At 39.4% G+C, this 13,581-nt stretch overlaps 2 protein-coding genes across 2 annotated transcripts in view; one reads left to right on the forward strand and one right to left on the reverse strand.

Annotated features, from left to right (window-relative positions):
- Nucleotides 1-12,795, forward strand: LOC112555767 (integrator complex subunit 4-like). The gene is made up of 19 exons (XM_025224269.1): nt 1-109; nt 1,075-1,384; nt 1,866-1,972; nt 2,348-2,524; nt 2,870-3,009; nt 3,830-3,950; nt 4,352-4,423; nt 4,932-5,106; nt 5,656-5,861; nt 5,973-6,115; nt 6,532-6,647; nt 6,936-7,069; nt 7,760-7,911; nt 8,103-8,196; nt 8,717-8,788; nt 8,954-9,141; nt 9,539-9,836; nt 10,040-10,160; nt 10,610-12,795. Exons 1-19 carry the CDS (start codon nt 56-58, stop codon nt 10,741-10,743), a joined length of 2,814 nt encoding a protein of 937 aa, XP_025080054.1. The 5' UTR covers nt 1-55; the 3' UTR covers nt 10,744-12,795.
- LOC112555795 (uncharacterized protein C11orf70-like) overlaps nt 10,797-13,581 on the reverse strand; it is a 27,489-nt gene continuing 24,704 nt past the window's right edge. Inside the window, 1 exon segment of the mRNA XM_025224312.1 lies at nt 10,797-11,375. Coding sequence (XP_025080097.1) covers nt 11,244-11,375 — 132 coding nt within the window. The 3' untranslated portion in view covers nt 10,797-11,243.

The following is a 13,581-nucleotide window of genomic DNA, read 5'->3' on the forward strand; positions in this document are numbered from 1 at the left end:
GTCCCTTTAAACCGCCGATCTTCTGTGTGGAGAGAGCAGGAAAACATTTACAAACATGGCCGCCAAGTTAAAGAAAAGAGCTCTCGCAGAGTTTAGCCATGTTATTCAGGTATTAATCAGACAACATGTTTAAAGATAGGTGTCGAAAAAAATTAATTTATCATTATTCTACACTGATGGGAAATAAACATTTTAACTTGGTGGACCTATTTTTTTTATCGACCAAATTCTATTGTAGTGTGTGAGACTGCAACGTAATTCATCTTTACCACAAGAATTAGCAGCAGGCAAAACAACAGCAATAACACTCACAAATATATATCCACCGTTTAACACAGTATCCATATTCTTTCGCATCTTCCACTATTAACCATGCACAGATATTAATGAGGATAAAGAGCAGACATTCTGAACTTAGCGACAAGAATAGTCTGTAACAAATATAAACATTCAAATGAATTTTAGAGCTAAGCGTCCCCATGTTAATTTAAAGTATGAGATTTTAATTTTAAGTTTGAGAACTTAGCAGAAATGGTGTACTCAGAAGGTTTGTTGCAACAAGAGACATATTATAACAATATGTCATTCCAGGATAGAACAACAAAAATGTGGTCCAGTGATTGAAAATATGCGGTTGAAATGTTTGATATTTATTTTTAGATGTATCTTATTAAATGTTACTGTGTAAATTCATATACTGTACATATATTTGCATAGATGCATTTCCTCTTGATGTATGTGCACATGCAAACACAGATATATATATACATATAGAGACTGTGAAAAAATGGTTCACTGTTTATCAGATGTACATGATATTCAACAAGACCCTTGAATCAACAGCTTATTTTTACAAAGAATCAAATAACAATTGAACATTTTTATAAAAAGAAGTAAAATAATAGAGACCTGTACACAGACAGGTTGGTACTTGGACCTTCTGTAGAGTTATGCTGTTTTACTTTGTTGTGAATACTTGAGTAACCTTAAATTATAGAGAAAATATAATTTAAGAAGTCACGCATTTAGTGTAAAAATGTAAACAGTAAAGAAAATTATCGTTTTCTTTTTAAGGAAGAGCCCAAGCCAGTCAAAAGGCTTCGCCTTATCCAGAAGCCAACTCAGCAGGAACTATATATTAACTTTACAAGTGCCAGCTCATCTCAGGAAAGTCTCCAGATGCTTGTTAGTCTAGAGCAGAAATTTCCACTCGACCAGGCAGGTGCTGAAAGAGTATTTCCTGAAATAATGGAACATTATAATGGAAACAGGGACACAGTTGTACGGAGCAAAATATTGGCTGTCTTGAATCGCATGGTTATGACCCCTGGCTTCAACCCACAGGTTGTTTCTGACCAACTGCTGCCTAAACTCAAGTCAGAAAGTAAATATAGCCTTGAAATTCATTTTTATTTGAAATAAACGTGTGAATACAGGTTTGCAGTGACTTAAAGTTTTCAAAATGAAGTAATAACTGTGGTCAATTCCTTAAAGAATATGATATTTAGAGAGTTGCTTGCTTGAAAATCAAAAAAACATTTGAGCAGTATGTTGAAGTTATTAAGCAATTAGATTGCACCAACTTACAATAAAGCAGTGGATTATTTTCTTCATCAAGCCTAATGCCAATCTATGAGATGGAAATGAGGTCTCTGCTGACTTGAAAAAAAGAAAATTCTGTTATGGATGATCTTAATACAGTAACATAGGGATCCCACTGGCTCTGTACAGCAAAATCAAAGTAAATGTTACTTTAAGCAAAACATATGTTGTTTAAATGTGTTAGAAAGTTGATATTTATGTGTATGAAATGAGCTACATACAAGTGCCATTAACTTTTTTTTTTTTTTAAATATCTTCACTAGAATCTCATAGGGTGCTCAGCCTTTTGTTAAGTGTGCTGAAGACCATTGGTTGTTGTCTTGCCAATAGCCCCGCCTTCCATGCTCAACTGGTTGCTGCAGCTTGCCCGGTAGGCTTGATGTCAAAGCCTTTGTTGTCTTGAAAAATGGGATATTTCTAATTCTGGTTTACCTCTTTGGGATATTGTTGTTGATTACTGGAAAGAAGTTTCTAAAAACAATACAACAGTAGCTCATATAGATAATTTTAAATGACAAAAGATACATAGAAAAAGCCAGATTTTAAAACGATATTATAAAACCTTTTAAATCTTTGAAAATCTAGTAATCAATAAACTTAATTTAAAAGACCCCAAAATCTGAGTTTAGGGAGGGTATTGAGATGTGCAGGTGCAAAGTAATGCTGAGACTAAGATGTCAATAATTATAAGAAAAGATAGAAGGGGAAGTAACCATTTTCAAATCTTTTTTGACTCTGGACACAGCTTCTAAAGAGTCAAAGTCACCTAGTTCGAGCACGGTGCTTGGAGCTGATTGGTGAATTAGGATCTTGTGATGATAGACTCAGGGATGGAGCCATGTCTGAAGGAATTTTAAGTTTGCTGGGACAGCACACATCAGATGATGAACCTCGTGTCAGGACAAGTGCATTTCGTGGAATGGTATGTTTGAATAAGTTTCAATTTGCATAACATAAGGTGAAAGTGGTTTTATGAGAGAATTAAAAGATGCTTTTTAGGAATGCTTGCTGTATGTTCACACAATGAAAATGAACCTTGATGCCCACTTCTCACACAAATCTTTGTAATGATTATACATTCACATAACTCCCAGCTGGAAGGTCAACTAAAAGTGAGGCTTTCAAAAAACAAACCAACTGACACATGACCAGCATCTATGCATGAAGACAATGTAAGCATGGGAAATACTGGTGCATTTAGTGGCCATTATGTATAATATATTAAAACTTTAAAACTTGTCATTTGTGACAATATTTTTTGCTACAGTTGTGTCTCTACGAACGAGGGCAGTCCCTGGATCAGAGCATTTATAGTCAGGCATGCTCAGGGTTACAAGATGATTGTGAGGATGTCAGACGTGCTGCTGTCAAGCTGGTGTGGGTGCTTAGCAGGCTGTATCCAGAAAAGTGAGAGATGGCTCAGCTGTTTTGATTTTTGCTTAAATATTAATTTTTAGCTAAAATGTTTTAGTAAATGGAAAAAAAAAGTCCTATAGCTTAGTTACCATAAGTGGTTCACCATGTCTACGATATAGCTTGAAGACAGAGTCCAGTTATCACTTTCTACTGCCTTTCCTTTCTCTGATAAATCAGGTAGGGTGTAGTGGTGCAGCCCCCTGGCTGTGGAGCCTCTCAAGCAGTATTTTGCTTTTTTTTTTTTTTTTTTTTTAAATTCTTCAGTGTGAAAGTTTGTGTATGGTAATGTTCAGAAACAGGACATGACTTCAGCTGTATACCTTGCACTGCTGTCTCCCTTGATTGATCAATATCTTTAAGACTTCAAAAAATGTATTAAAAAACTAAAGCTGTGTTCTCAAAAAACTTTGGTCCAGTACTGTATATATGCTTCAACTTTATGATTCTGTATGAACACAGTGAAAAAAAAGAAATAAAGCATGCATTAACTACTAGCTTAAAGAGCCTCACTTATGTAGTTGTTTACTTGCTCTGAATTATAAAAGTATACAGTAAGAAATTACAACCAAGTGACAAGTCATTTTATTTGTAGTGCTGCTTGCTTTTGGGCAAACTAAGTGTTAAATGTAGCTTACATTAGAATTTGTAGAAAGTGTGAATTTGCTATGTAACACTTTCCTAAAGTGTAATTTTAATTTGTAAACACTTGCCTAAATTAAGGCTATGTTCTGCAGCAAGATTGGTGTGAACAAACTATTTGATGTTCAGTGTGGTAGTTGTTTTTTATGCTCTAGTTTCATTTTGTTCTCAGTCTGGTCAACACTGAAGAAGGTGGCCAAGAGTTGAGATTAGTCGATGATGGCTTTTCAAAAATATGCAACATGGTCCAAGATATTTCCATGAAGGTCCGAATGGAGTCAGCATCTCTGCTGGTAAGAGAGAAAAAGTGCTAGTGTGCAGTTGCAGTGCCCCATAGAAGTCTTTCAAGTCTATGTCCTACTATAATGCTCTACCATGACTATTTTAAAAATAATTAAATGATGCCCATGCTCATATCATCTGTGAAGACTTTATTTAACAGTACATCATTTGTAGCTGCACAAATTTTAAGATGCACATAAGATCTAATTAATGGTGACTTTCTTTAAAATATAAGATTGTTTGTGTGTGCTTTCATAATTAAAAATTCATCTCTACAGAATTATGCTCATGCTTTCAAGATTCTATGCGTAGGAATGAAAGACTAGCAAGATGTGCTTAAAATTTTATTTTTTCACCATCATAACCTACTCTCATATGGTTTTGTCCATTGCTTTGATTTTCTCAAACCCAGGGCTCTCTTCACCAAGTCAGTTCTGCATTCCTGGAACAGACTTTGGACAAGAAATTGATGTCCAATATGAGAGTGAGTATATTCCTAAGTCTATTCCTGCAGTTTGTTTTCTATTTCTTCCCACTCACACGTCACTCCTGCAATCCCACACCATTTATGTGAGTTTATACTGGGTATTGAGGTAAAATTTATTTTGTGTTTTTCTTTCTTTTCGCTCACATATCAAAATGGTCCCAGTCTTTGTTTTTTTTTTCTAAAGGCAATGGCTGGGATGATGTATTTTTTTAACTAGCATTAACTTTAGGGTTAAATTTTTCTTCCTGCTCTCCCCTTCCTCTGAACATCCCCAAACAGTACCTTTTTATGTATTTTGAGATAATTTTATAAGTTAAGGGGCTTAATTGTTGCCTTCATGATTTATGCAGTCTTTGTGCAGAAAGACAAGACATAGTACTCATCTCTGTGGGTTGTTCCAGTTTTATTGATGGATATGCTCAGAAGATAATAACTTGTTTAAACCAAATTGATGCTTCTGTCTTTATTTTTGCTTCACTAGCATCATTTTTTTTTTTTAATCTAGCGGAAAGTGAGTGCACATGATCGAGCCAAAGAGAATTTCCAGTCAGGGGAGTGGGCGACTGGTGCTAGGTGGGCGGATGACAAGCCTCGAGAAGCACTTGATGCAGACAGTGTTAGCCTCATGAACATTGGTGCTTGTGGGGCTTTTGTGCATGGCCTAGAAGATGAATACTTGGGTAATTGTTTGCTTGGCTGGTTTCTTTAAAAGGCTGTGTGCATACATCATTAGAATGTGAAATATGGATGTGTTTAAGTGCATGGCCTTTTTTAATTTTATAAATAAGAAGCATGCAGGGCTTTTTAGTATTACATGACAGGCTAAGAGGGAAAAGCATACTGAGAGATGCTCTGAAAAGTTAAAGGACAAAGATTTTTCTTAAAAAGAATGTAGCGGTAAATGTTTGCAAATGCTAGATTCTATAAAAGAAAGTAATGGTTGAGAGTTGGTTTTTAAGGACTCGCAGAGTTTTTGTTAGCAATAGCTTATGATATTTTTAGACATTGTGTGGCATAGCAACTGGGAATTTTCAGCTGGAATGCTGTTCAAGTTTTTAAAATTATGAGACTTTTTCTTTGCAAATGGAAATTAAAACAGTTTAAATATTTGTTTATAAAGCTGCATAGGAAAGATTAGTATATTTTATCTCAGTGTTTTCAGCATTAGATGGTTACAAGTGGTTAAAGTGAGAACATTCATAAAATATTTATTTTACTCCTACTTTCAGAGGTGCGGAATGCTGCGTTGGATTCACTGTGTGAGCTGGCCTACCAGTCGCCTAAATTTGCCGTATTGTCTCAGGATTCTATCATTGACATGGTGAATGATGAAATTGAAAGTGTTCGCCTAAATGCCATCAACAGCTTGCGGAAATTAACACGCCATCTAATTCTCAGAGACGATCAGCTGGAAATTATTCTTGGAGTTTTACAGGTAACTAATTTCCTTTGTAATTTGTGTGCATGCTCGTGTGTATATGTGTGCAATGTCTGAATGGTGCAGCACTGAAGCTCATATTATGCTGCCTCTTCAAATCTTTGTCAGGATTTTTCATTCACCACACGAGAAGCCTTACGAGGGTTGTTGGGAGAGATTCGTGTTGCAACAAGAGAGAGTGTGAGCAGTACAGTCATGGCACTGCTTGATAATCTGAGGCGATATCCTGAAGACCGCACTTCAGTTTGGAGGTATTTCATACCTTTACACACACTCTCTCTTACTCATTCTAGAATCTAGATGATGTAGCTGAAAAGAATGCTGTAACAGTTTCTTGGCAACAGTTACCATTTATACTTTTTTATGTTGGTTCACAGTAAAAGGTTAAGAGGCTGACAGTTGCTGTAGGAGAAGTTGAATATTAATATATTTAGGGCACAGCATGTAGAAGGCAAAGCTTTGCCCTTCATAAATAAGGTACTCATTTCTGCTGGGTGCACAGCATAAATTTTATACTTATCAGTAGGCCTTAAACTGGCGACTTTCTGCTCAGACCAAGCCTACACCACCAGGTTAAAGCAATAACTTCTTATTTTATGCTCAAGGTCTGAAGAGAATAGAACTATAGCAGCATGACATTAAATGGTAGTTAACGTTTTATTTTCAGGTGCAGCCAGAAGCTTGGACAGCGACATCCACAACTCACAATGATGGTATCTGAAGAACTTCTTTGTCTGCATCCTTATTTTGATTCTCCTGAACCTGACATGGATGATCCTGCCTGTATCCTTGGCAACAATAATGTCTACTCTTTACCTGTATTTTAGTTTTTTACAACCATTTTGCTCTTTGTTGGCCACTCTTCCAACATGCACAACCTTTTCCTCATCATGCATGATTGTGCAGCGAAGCAAGTCGGGTCACGAAGTGCCTCCATTGTATGTTGTGCACGCAAGCGCGATTTCATGCAGTTTAGAACTAGAAGCTGTGTGGGTTGTGCTGCTGAACTAAACAACTGGTTTACTAATTCTCGTTCTTACCGAGTGTCTGTATCCTTGACATCTGTCCCAGATGTGACTGTTCTTCTTGCCGTTTTTAATGCTGCTGCTATTTGTCCCACAATGGTGGCCCTGTTTCCAGAGCACACCAGACGACACTACACATACCTACGCTCAAGCATGCCAGAGCTTGTGCCACCCATCCAGGTAGTGTTTAGAGGTCTGAAGGTGAAGGAAGTTTTAACAGCCATTTAGGTCTTTGAAGGCTGCTCGATCAGTTGGCTTGTCTGAGATGAAAGGGTTTTAAGTTGGTACTGCATGATGTAAAATTCTGGCAGAAACTGGAGGCAGGTCAGCATCATCATTCTCAAATGATAACACCTGACAATATATAGGCCTGTATAAAAGACGACTACAAGACTACAGTTGTTGAAGGCCGACATTGGCTCCTGATTTCTTTCGCTAAATTATGAAGATCAATAATATGCTGATTTTGTTTTAAAAGTCTACAAAGCAACTATTAACTCAGGCCATGTACTGAATAATAATAATAAAAATAATAAAGTGAGAATTTATAAATGTTTAATATGTTGTGCATCATGTTTTCTCCTTATGTTGTCGTCCCAGAAGCTGGCTGCAAATTTGTGTTGGTGGTGAGATAATTATTTTATGCTGTACATTGAAATGGAAACCATACAGCTGAATATAGAAATCTGGTCAAAGAAATAGAAGTCATATAGAAGCATGTCCCTGCAGTAATTGAGTTTCTTCCATTTATAAAACTGTATATTTCTTTGTTCAGTTGTAAAGCAAAACAAGCAGTTTACATCCACATGTACATGAGCAGCTTTAAGGCTAAGTCAAAGACCTGTCATGGAGAAAACATTTATATTTTAGGCCATAGAAGGCACAGAGATGGCTTCCAAGACACAGGCTGCCCAACTGGCCAGCAACACTAGAGACTTCTTGAAACAGCTGACGGGACGGCTGGCGGGTTTGTCCTCTCTGGATCTTGATACTGCTGAGCAGCTGCTAAGCATCAGTGTAAGGTATGAGGATGGTGTTAACAACTCCTTAACATAAACCAACAGTGTCACTTGGGCTCAGAATTTATACGCAGGGTAAGGCTGCAACATTAAGTCGGAGTAGCCTTGTTTGCTGATTTGTGTATTAAATTCCAGGCCTGAAGAATATAACTCCAAGTCAGTGACTACTAAAGATGGCAACTTTGTTATTGCAGGGATCTGCAGCATGTCCAGACACTGGATGAGCAGACTTCAGCATCTGCGGAGTGCACCTGTCTCTTTTTATCCTCGCAACTGCTGCTCACTCAGGTATGACTCTCCTGGGCATACTCGTTAAGCTACTTGTGCAGCATTGCAACTTTACTATTGATAAAACTGGTTTATCATGTCCCTATGATGTACAGTAAATTAGTAGTGAAGACTACATCTAGTCAAGGCTATGATTCGGGTTGTGGCATTTCAACAGCTTGTAGCTGATAGACCATTATAAATGTCTTGTCTTGTGCACTCAACTGTGGATGAGGTCACCAGTGGCCTGCTCTGTAGCTAGAAAACTTCCCCAATGAAGCATCTGTTACCTGAGAAAGGTTTCATTTTCACTGGTATTTTCCTGCTGGACACTTAAATTCAAAGAAATAGTACAAGTTTAAAAGTTTGAAATGGTCAGAAAACATGCATTTAATATAACAGGTATATATATATACAGTTTTAATATAAATGTGAAAGGAGATAAAGACATTTATGTTTTTGATAAAACTGTTAAAACTATCAGGGGATTGTGATATTATTTACACAGCTAAGATTTGTTTTCCCCATTCTTTGATCTCAGCTCATGAAAAGTGTTGTGCACCGTGGTACATGCATGGTCTATTCAGAGAACATGGCTGCTCCAGTGGAGAAAGTAAGTGCTCATTGCTTTCTCAATGGGAAGAGATTATAAATGCTGTTGAAAGAGATTATTTATGCATATACTTGCTTATATACATATATACATACACATGTAATTATATGAACATATACATAAATGGTTTAATTAAGCACAAGTTGAAGTTTTCTTTGGCATTAGATATTGCAGCAGACAACCCAACTACAGACACTGTTCCTGGGTCTGAGCAGTGGGCTGAGGGCAGCAATAAGACAGACAGAAATCAAAGCACTGATGCTTCAGCTCCTACTCACACTCAGCTGTGCTTCACTTGGAGACAAAATTCGTGCTTGCAATACATTCCGCCAATTTCTGGGTCTGGTAAAGAGGTGAGAGTATACCATTTCAATGAGTTTAAGAGTTGAATTCAGCAACGGCATAATGTCATTGGCAAATGGCTATATGCTTCTGCTTTTGGCATATAGCTAGAATGGACTATTAAGGTTAGAATCGAATCACATGGAGCACAGTATTGTTTAACTGATCTCAAGGGGGATATGTGCCAGTCATCTGTTTAAAAGCAGGAGAATTTATGGGAGTTGATGGGGGGGAAGTAGAAGGGATGAAGGAGGAAAAAGGAAATCAAAACATTTGCCCACAGCCACATTTATTACAGTATTTCAAGCCCTGGTAGATGTTTGTGGAGACATGCTATATCAACACAAAATAAGTTTTCATGTTCAGGAGGGCCTAAGGCAACCGGTGGCTTGTTTGTTTTGTCAACAGCTCTGTGGACAGTGAACCAGATGCTTATGAAAGCTTAACCAAACAGATTGTGTCCCTGTATGACAGTGTTGACTGGTCCAGGCTGCAGATGTTGTATGACATTGTTCACAACTTTGCACAAATGCTACGACCATCAGCTCTTACTGTTCCTTGTAATGTGAAGAAAACAAAGGCCATCATACATGAACCACCACCCTCATCAGACAATGCAGTCAAATTTCCCGCTAACTTAGCAGCGAACGTGACATTGGTGGCAGAAGTCAACAACTTAGAAGACACAAATCGCCTTGGAGTCCTTGTAAGTTAAACGTTTCAAAAGATTGTAAGCAAGATTTTTTTTCTTTGGAAAAAGTTAAGACATTACTTTAAAGCTGCTACTGTGTTGTGTCCCTTCAGCTGAGCAGGGGTACCTTGATGAGTTATTAGGCAAGGTCATATGCAGCTGAGGTGAAAAAGATACAGAGTGAATTTCAGACCGGTATTATTATTTGGTTTGTGCAGGTTCGATACCCAGATCAACGTGTGCAAGTGGTGACCCCTCAAGCAACAGCATGGAAGCGTTTGGGACAGCTTCGTCATCGTTTAGTCATGCAAGTCTTGCTAGCACATGGTCTATGGTCAGGTAATGCCAGACAGTTTGTTTTGACCAAGTACTGGTTTGTAAAGTCATGATAATTTGATATGGGCCTTGATCTGTGCTTTTGACTATCTGGACCTGAAGTTGTTCTTTAAATTTCCCATTTAGCTGAAACTGACCTGTTGAATAAATTTCATGACATGCTTGTGTGGGATGAACTCTGTTTAAGAAGTGGTTTCTTCAAATTTCCCTTCCTGAGATACAAGCCTAAAATCATAAATATACCAAGATCTATTGGCTAAAAGCCTTGGCAGTGTTCGCATATTCAAGTATATTCCTGATGTTAGGGTTATTGGTGGCATTTATCATATGTTGACCAACTCACCCAGTCACTTGAAAATATAAATGTTTATACTTTTGTAGACAATCAAATATAATAAAATGATGTAAAGAAAAGTAAGACAGCAGTAATGTAGAATTTCATCATTTTTCAGAGTCCTGCCATGTGGAGTTCACGTTGGCTGTTCAGGCTTGTGGCCATGGGCGACAACTGCTGAAGGTTCAAGATAGCATCCCCATAGCAAAGCCTGTCAAAGTGCTGGTCTTTCCCAAACCGCTCAAGAGATGAAGACATGCTGGCAGTAGAGAAAGACCATTACTAGTTGGTAACTGTGACAAGTGTGGCAAAACAAAAATCTTTATTGCCAAACTAACCTGCTTTGTGTCGACAGAAATGTTCAGGGACAAAGCCAGCAGGAAGATTATTGTCTCTTTACAGAAATCAAAATGTTGTTGTGTCGCACACTACTGTAACCCACCATTTGATGGAAATTGAAGACTCAAACTTGCAGTGAGGTGTGTTGAAACAGACTCCCACTGCTCCAAGAACTAAGCACACAACATCGCACAGCAGTAAAAATTTTCTGTCGCTGACAAAACACTGACGTTCTTAACTTCCTTCTGCAGACGTTTGTGGCTTGTTTAGAGTAGTTTTAGTTTGCACTTCTCCATTCGACTTGTATCTGCCAGCACAGTTCTTGAAGCTCCTCCCATGTTGGTGTCAGTTGGCACCAGTCCTGCTCTCCTGCATCTTCTGATCTCGTGCCTGGAGAGACGATGCCAAGGGGCTTACTGGTCAAAAGAAATGGAGCCAAAGCGATGATACAAGACGCTGACCTGTCGCTTGAGGGGGTCCACAATTAGGTAGCTGAACGTCTGTGGGTGCGGCTTCTCGCTCGGATAGTAGGTGCCACTGGCATCCTGAAACAAGTCAGAGAATAGGACGAGATCACAAACCTGACCCGCAAAGCGACTGATGTCATCGATCACGTGGGTGTTGCTTGCGTCGGACGCCCAATAATATTATTGTTAGTATTGTTGATAATTAGATATGAGACTTGCATGCCATGGAATGACCTTCACATGAGAGCGCTCACTGTACTTTGAGACAATAAACGTAAATGTAATTCACACACTTAATTGGTGTCGACAACAATAACTAATTATAGTTCACACATAATTGGTGTCAACATCACGAACAAGCACGACTGTCTAGACTCCACCACATCGTCAGTCATCAGTTGGTGCACAGCCTGCTCATTCTCTCTCGTGCGCGCGCGCGAACACGCAATCCCATCGTTATAGGTCAAAGGTAATTTTTTGAATTAAGGTGCTGCGGACACCTGATGTAAGCTTATCGTACACAGATGATCTTGTATTTTGCCCGTTACCCACAACCCTCCAGTGCATTACCATTAGAAAATGTCCGCCCCACGAACTTACAGCTCGACTAGACCCCTGACACATCACGTGATCCAACCAATAGATGCACTGATGAGCTGACAGCATGTTTCTAGCACAACCTTTTCTTTTAACTGTACACACGCGAGTTTATTTTTTCAAATTAGGTGCGAATGATGCTCTTTCATCGGGCGCGCCATTAATCCCCCCAACCCCACCGCCACACACACAAAAAAAAATTCCTTCCATGATGCGTTCCTTCTTGGAGTTAAGATACGAACCGGTTCTAATCAATCGGATTCTAGGAATGCCTGCAAGCAGATGGCATCCCGTCGCGTGCAGAATCGCCGCGCCATCTGGTAGACTGATTTCTCCGTAACGACATTATCGATAATCACTCCGCGCTCGGTAGGGTAGCAGGCTCCAGGGCCACGTGCCGGCGCTCTAGTGTCCTCGCTTCTCGTTCGTTCCATTACTCTCGACGAGCACCAACAGCGGCGGTCATTTCATGCTCGGCCTTGCAACCCGCAACAGGTTTAGGCACAGGTGGATGTGCATGTGGGTGTGTGCATGTATCATATCCACGACGTGCGAACCAGGAACAGTTCCATGTCTGTGAGATCCCCTGCCCGATAATTACAACACTGAAACTTTCTCTCATTCCACCAGGAGCTTGCCTCTCGTCTGACGTGGCGGTGAAAGCAGAAGCTGGTGGTAGACCTGTCTGTTGTCACGTGGTGTTCTTTGGTTAGTCTCGTGCTGCAGACGATACCAGATCTTGTCTGTCTGCTTAATTCACTTTTTAAAATAACACGTGGGAATTTCTTTTTCGCCCCTCTTGCAATTTTGTTAGTAACAGAAATGTGTTCGTTGCTGTACAGCTATTGATCATGACCAGTAAGGATCGAAGTAAAAATTAGGATTAAACACTGTTCCTGGCTAAAACTATGTTGTTATCTGTTTGTTTGCCTTTTACATGTTCTAGTTGATCACTGTCGGTCTCGATGCCGTGGTTAGCCGTAGCTAACACTCACCATGCATACTTCTCCTTTGCAACCACCACAAAGTCTGCATAATTTTGATTATCTAGAAGATGAAAATCTCTTGGGATGATAAAAGTGATGATGATATTGAAAAACATAACGCAAATATCGATGCCTTGTGATAAAACAGCATGCCTGGATCGGTAAAAGAATTTAATGCGAACTAAGAATATTAATAACATAGCTGAGGAAAACAATACAGTAATAGTTCTCAGAGGAAGAAAACATTCATGTTTCTTTAATGAGCAAGGTCTAATTAGTTTTTCTGGCGAAGGATGGTCATGATGGTTATAAATAGCGCAGCTGTACTGAGACTGGAAGTGAGAGTGGCCACAGCCTCACCGCCATGGAGCGACGACTGTTGACACAAGTCGGTGATGTTGCTGTTTAATCATGTCTTCGCCGCTCGCCAGCCTTATCGGCAGCAACATCAAGTTTGGTGGAGTCCACACAAGCAAGTTCCTGGGCCTACAGACGTGTGCTCGGGATAGACAGACAGCAAGAAATGTAGTGTCAGTTGGGCGCGGACGGTATCGTCTTCGATAAGCGTCCTTTAATAGCACGGCTCGCTCGGCCGCCACAACCTCGGCGACGACGAGAACAATGAAGCCGTTCACATCTCGCACACGCGAGAAAGCCGCGATCTTTGGAGGGTTGAGGGTTTACCCAGCGCTTCTGTATCT

Source organism: Pomacea canaliculata, linkage group LG14, assembly GCF_003073045.1.
Source record: "Pomacea canaliculata isolate SZHN2017 linkage group LG14, ASM307304v1, whole genome shotgun sequence".
NCBI lineage: Eukaryota > Metazoa > Mollusca > Gastropoda > Architaenioglossa > Ampullariidae > Pomacea > Pomacea canaliculata.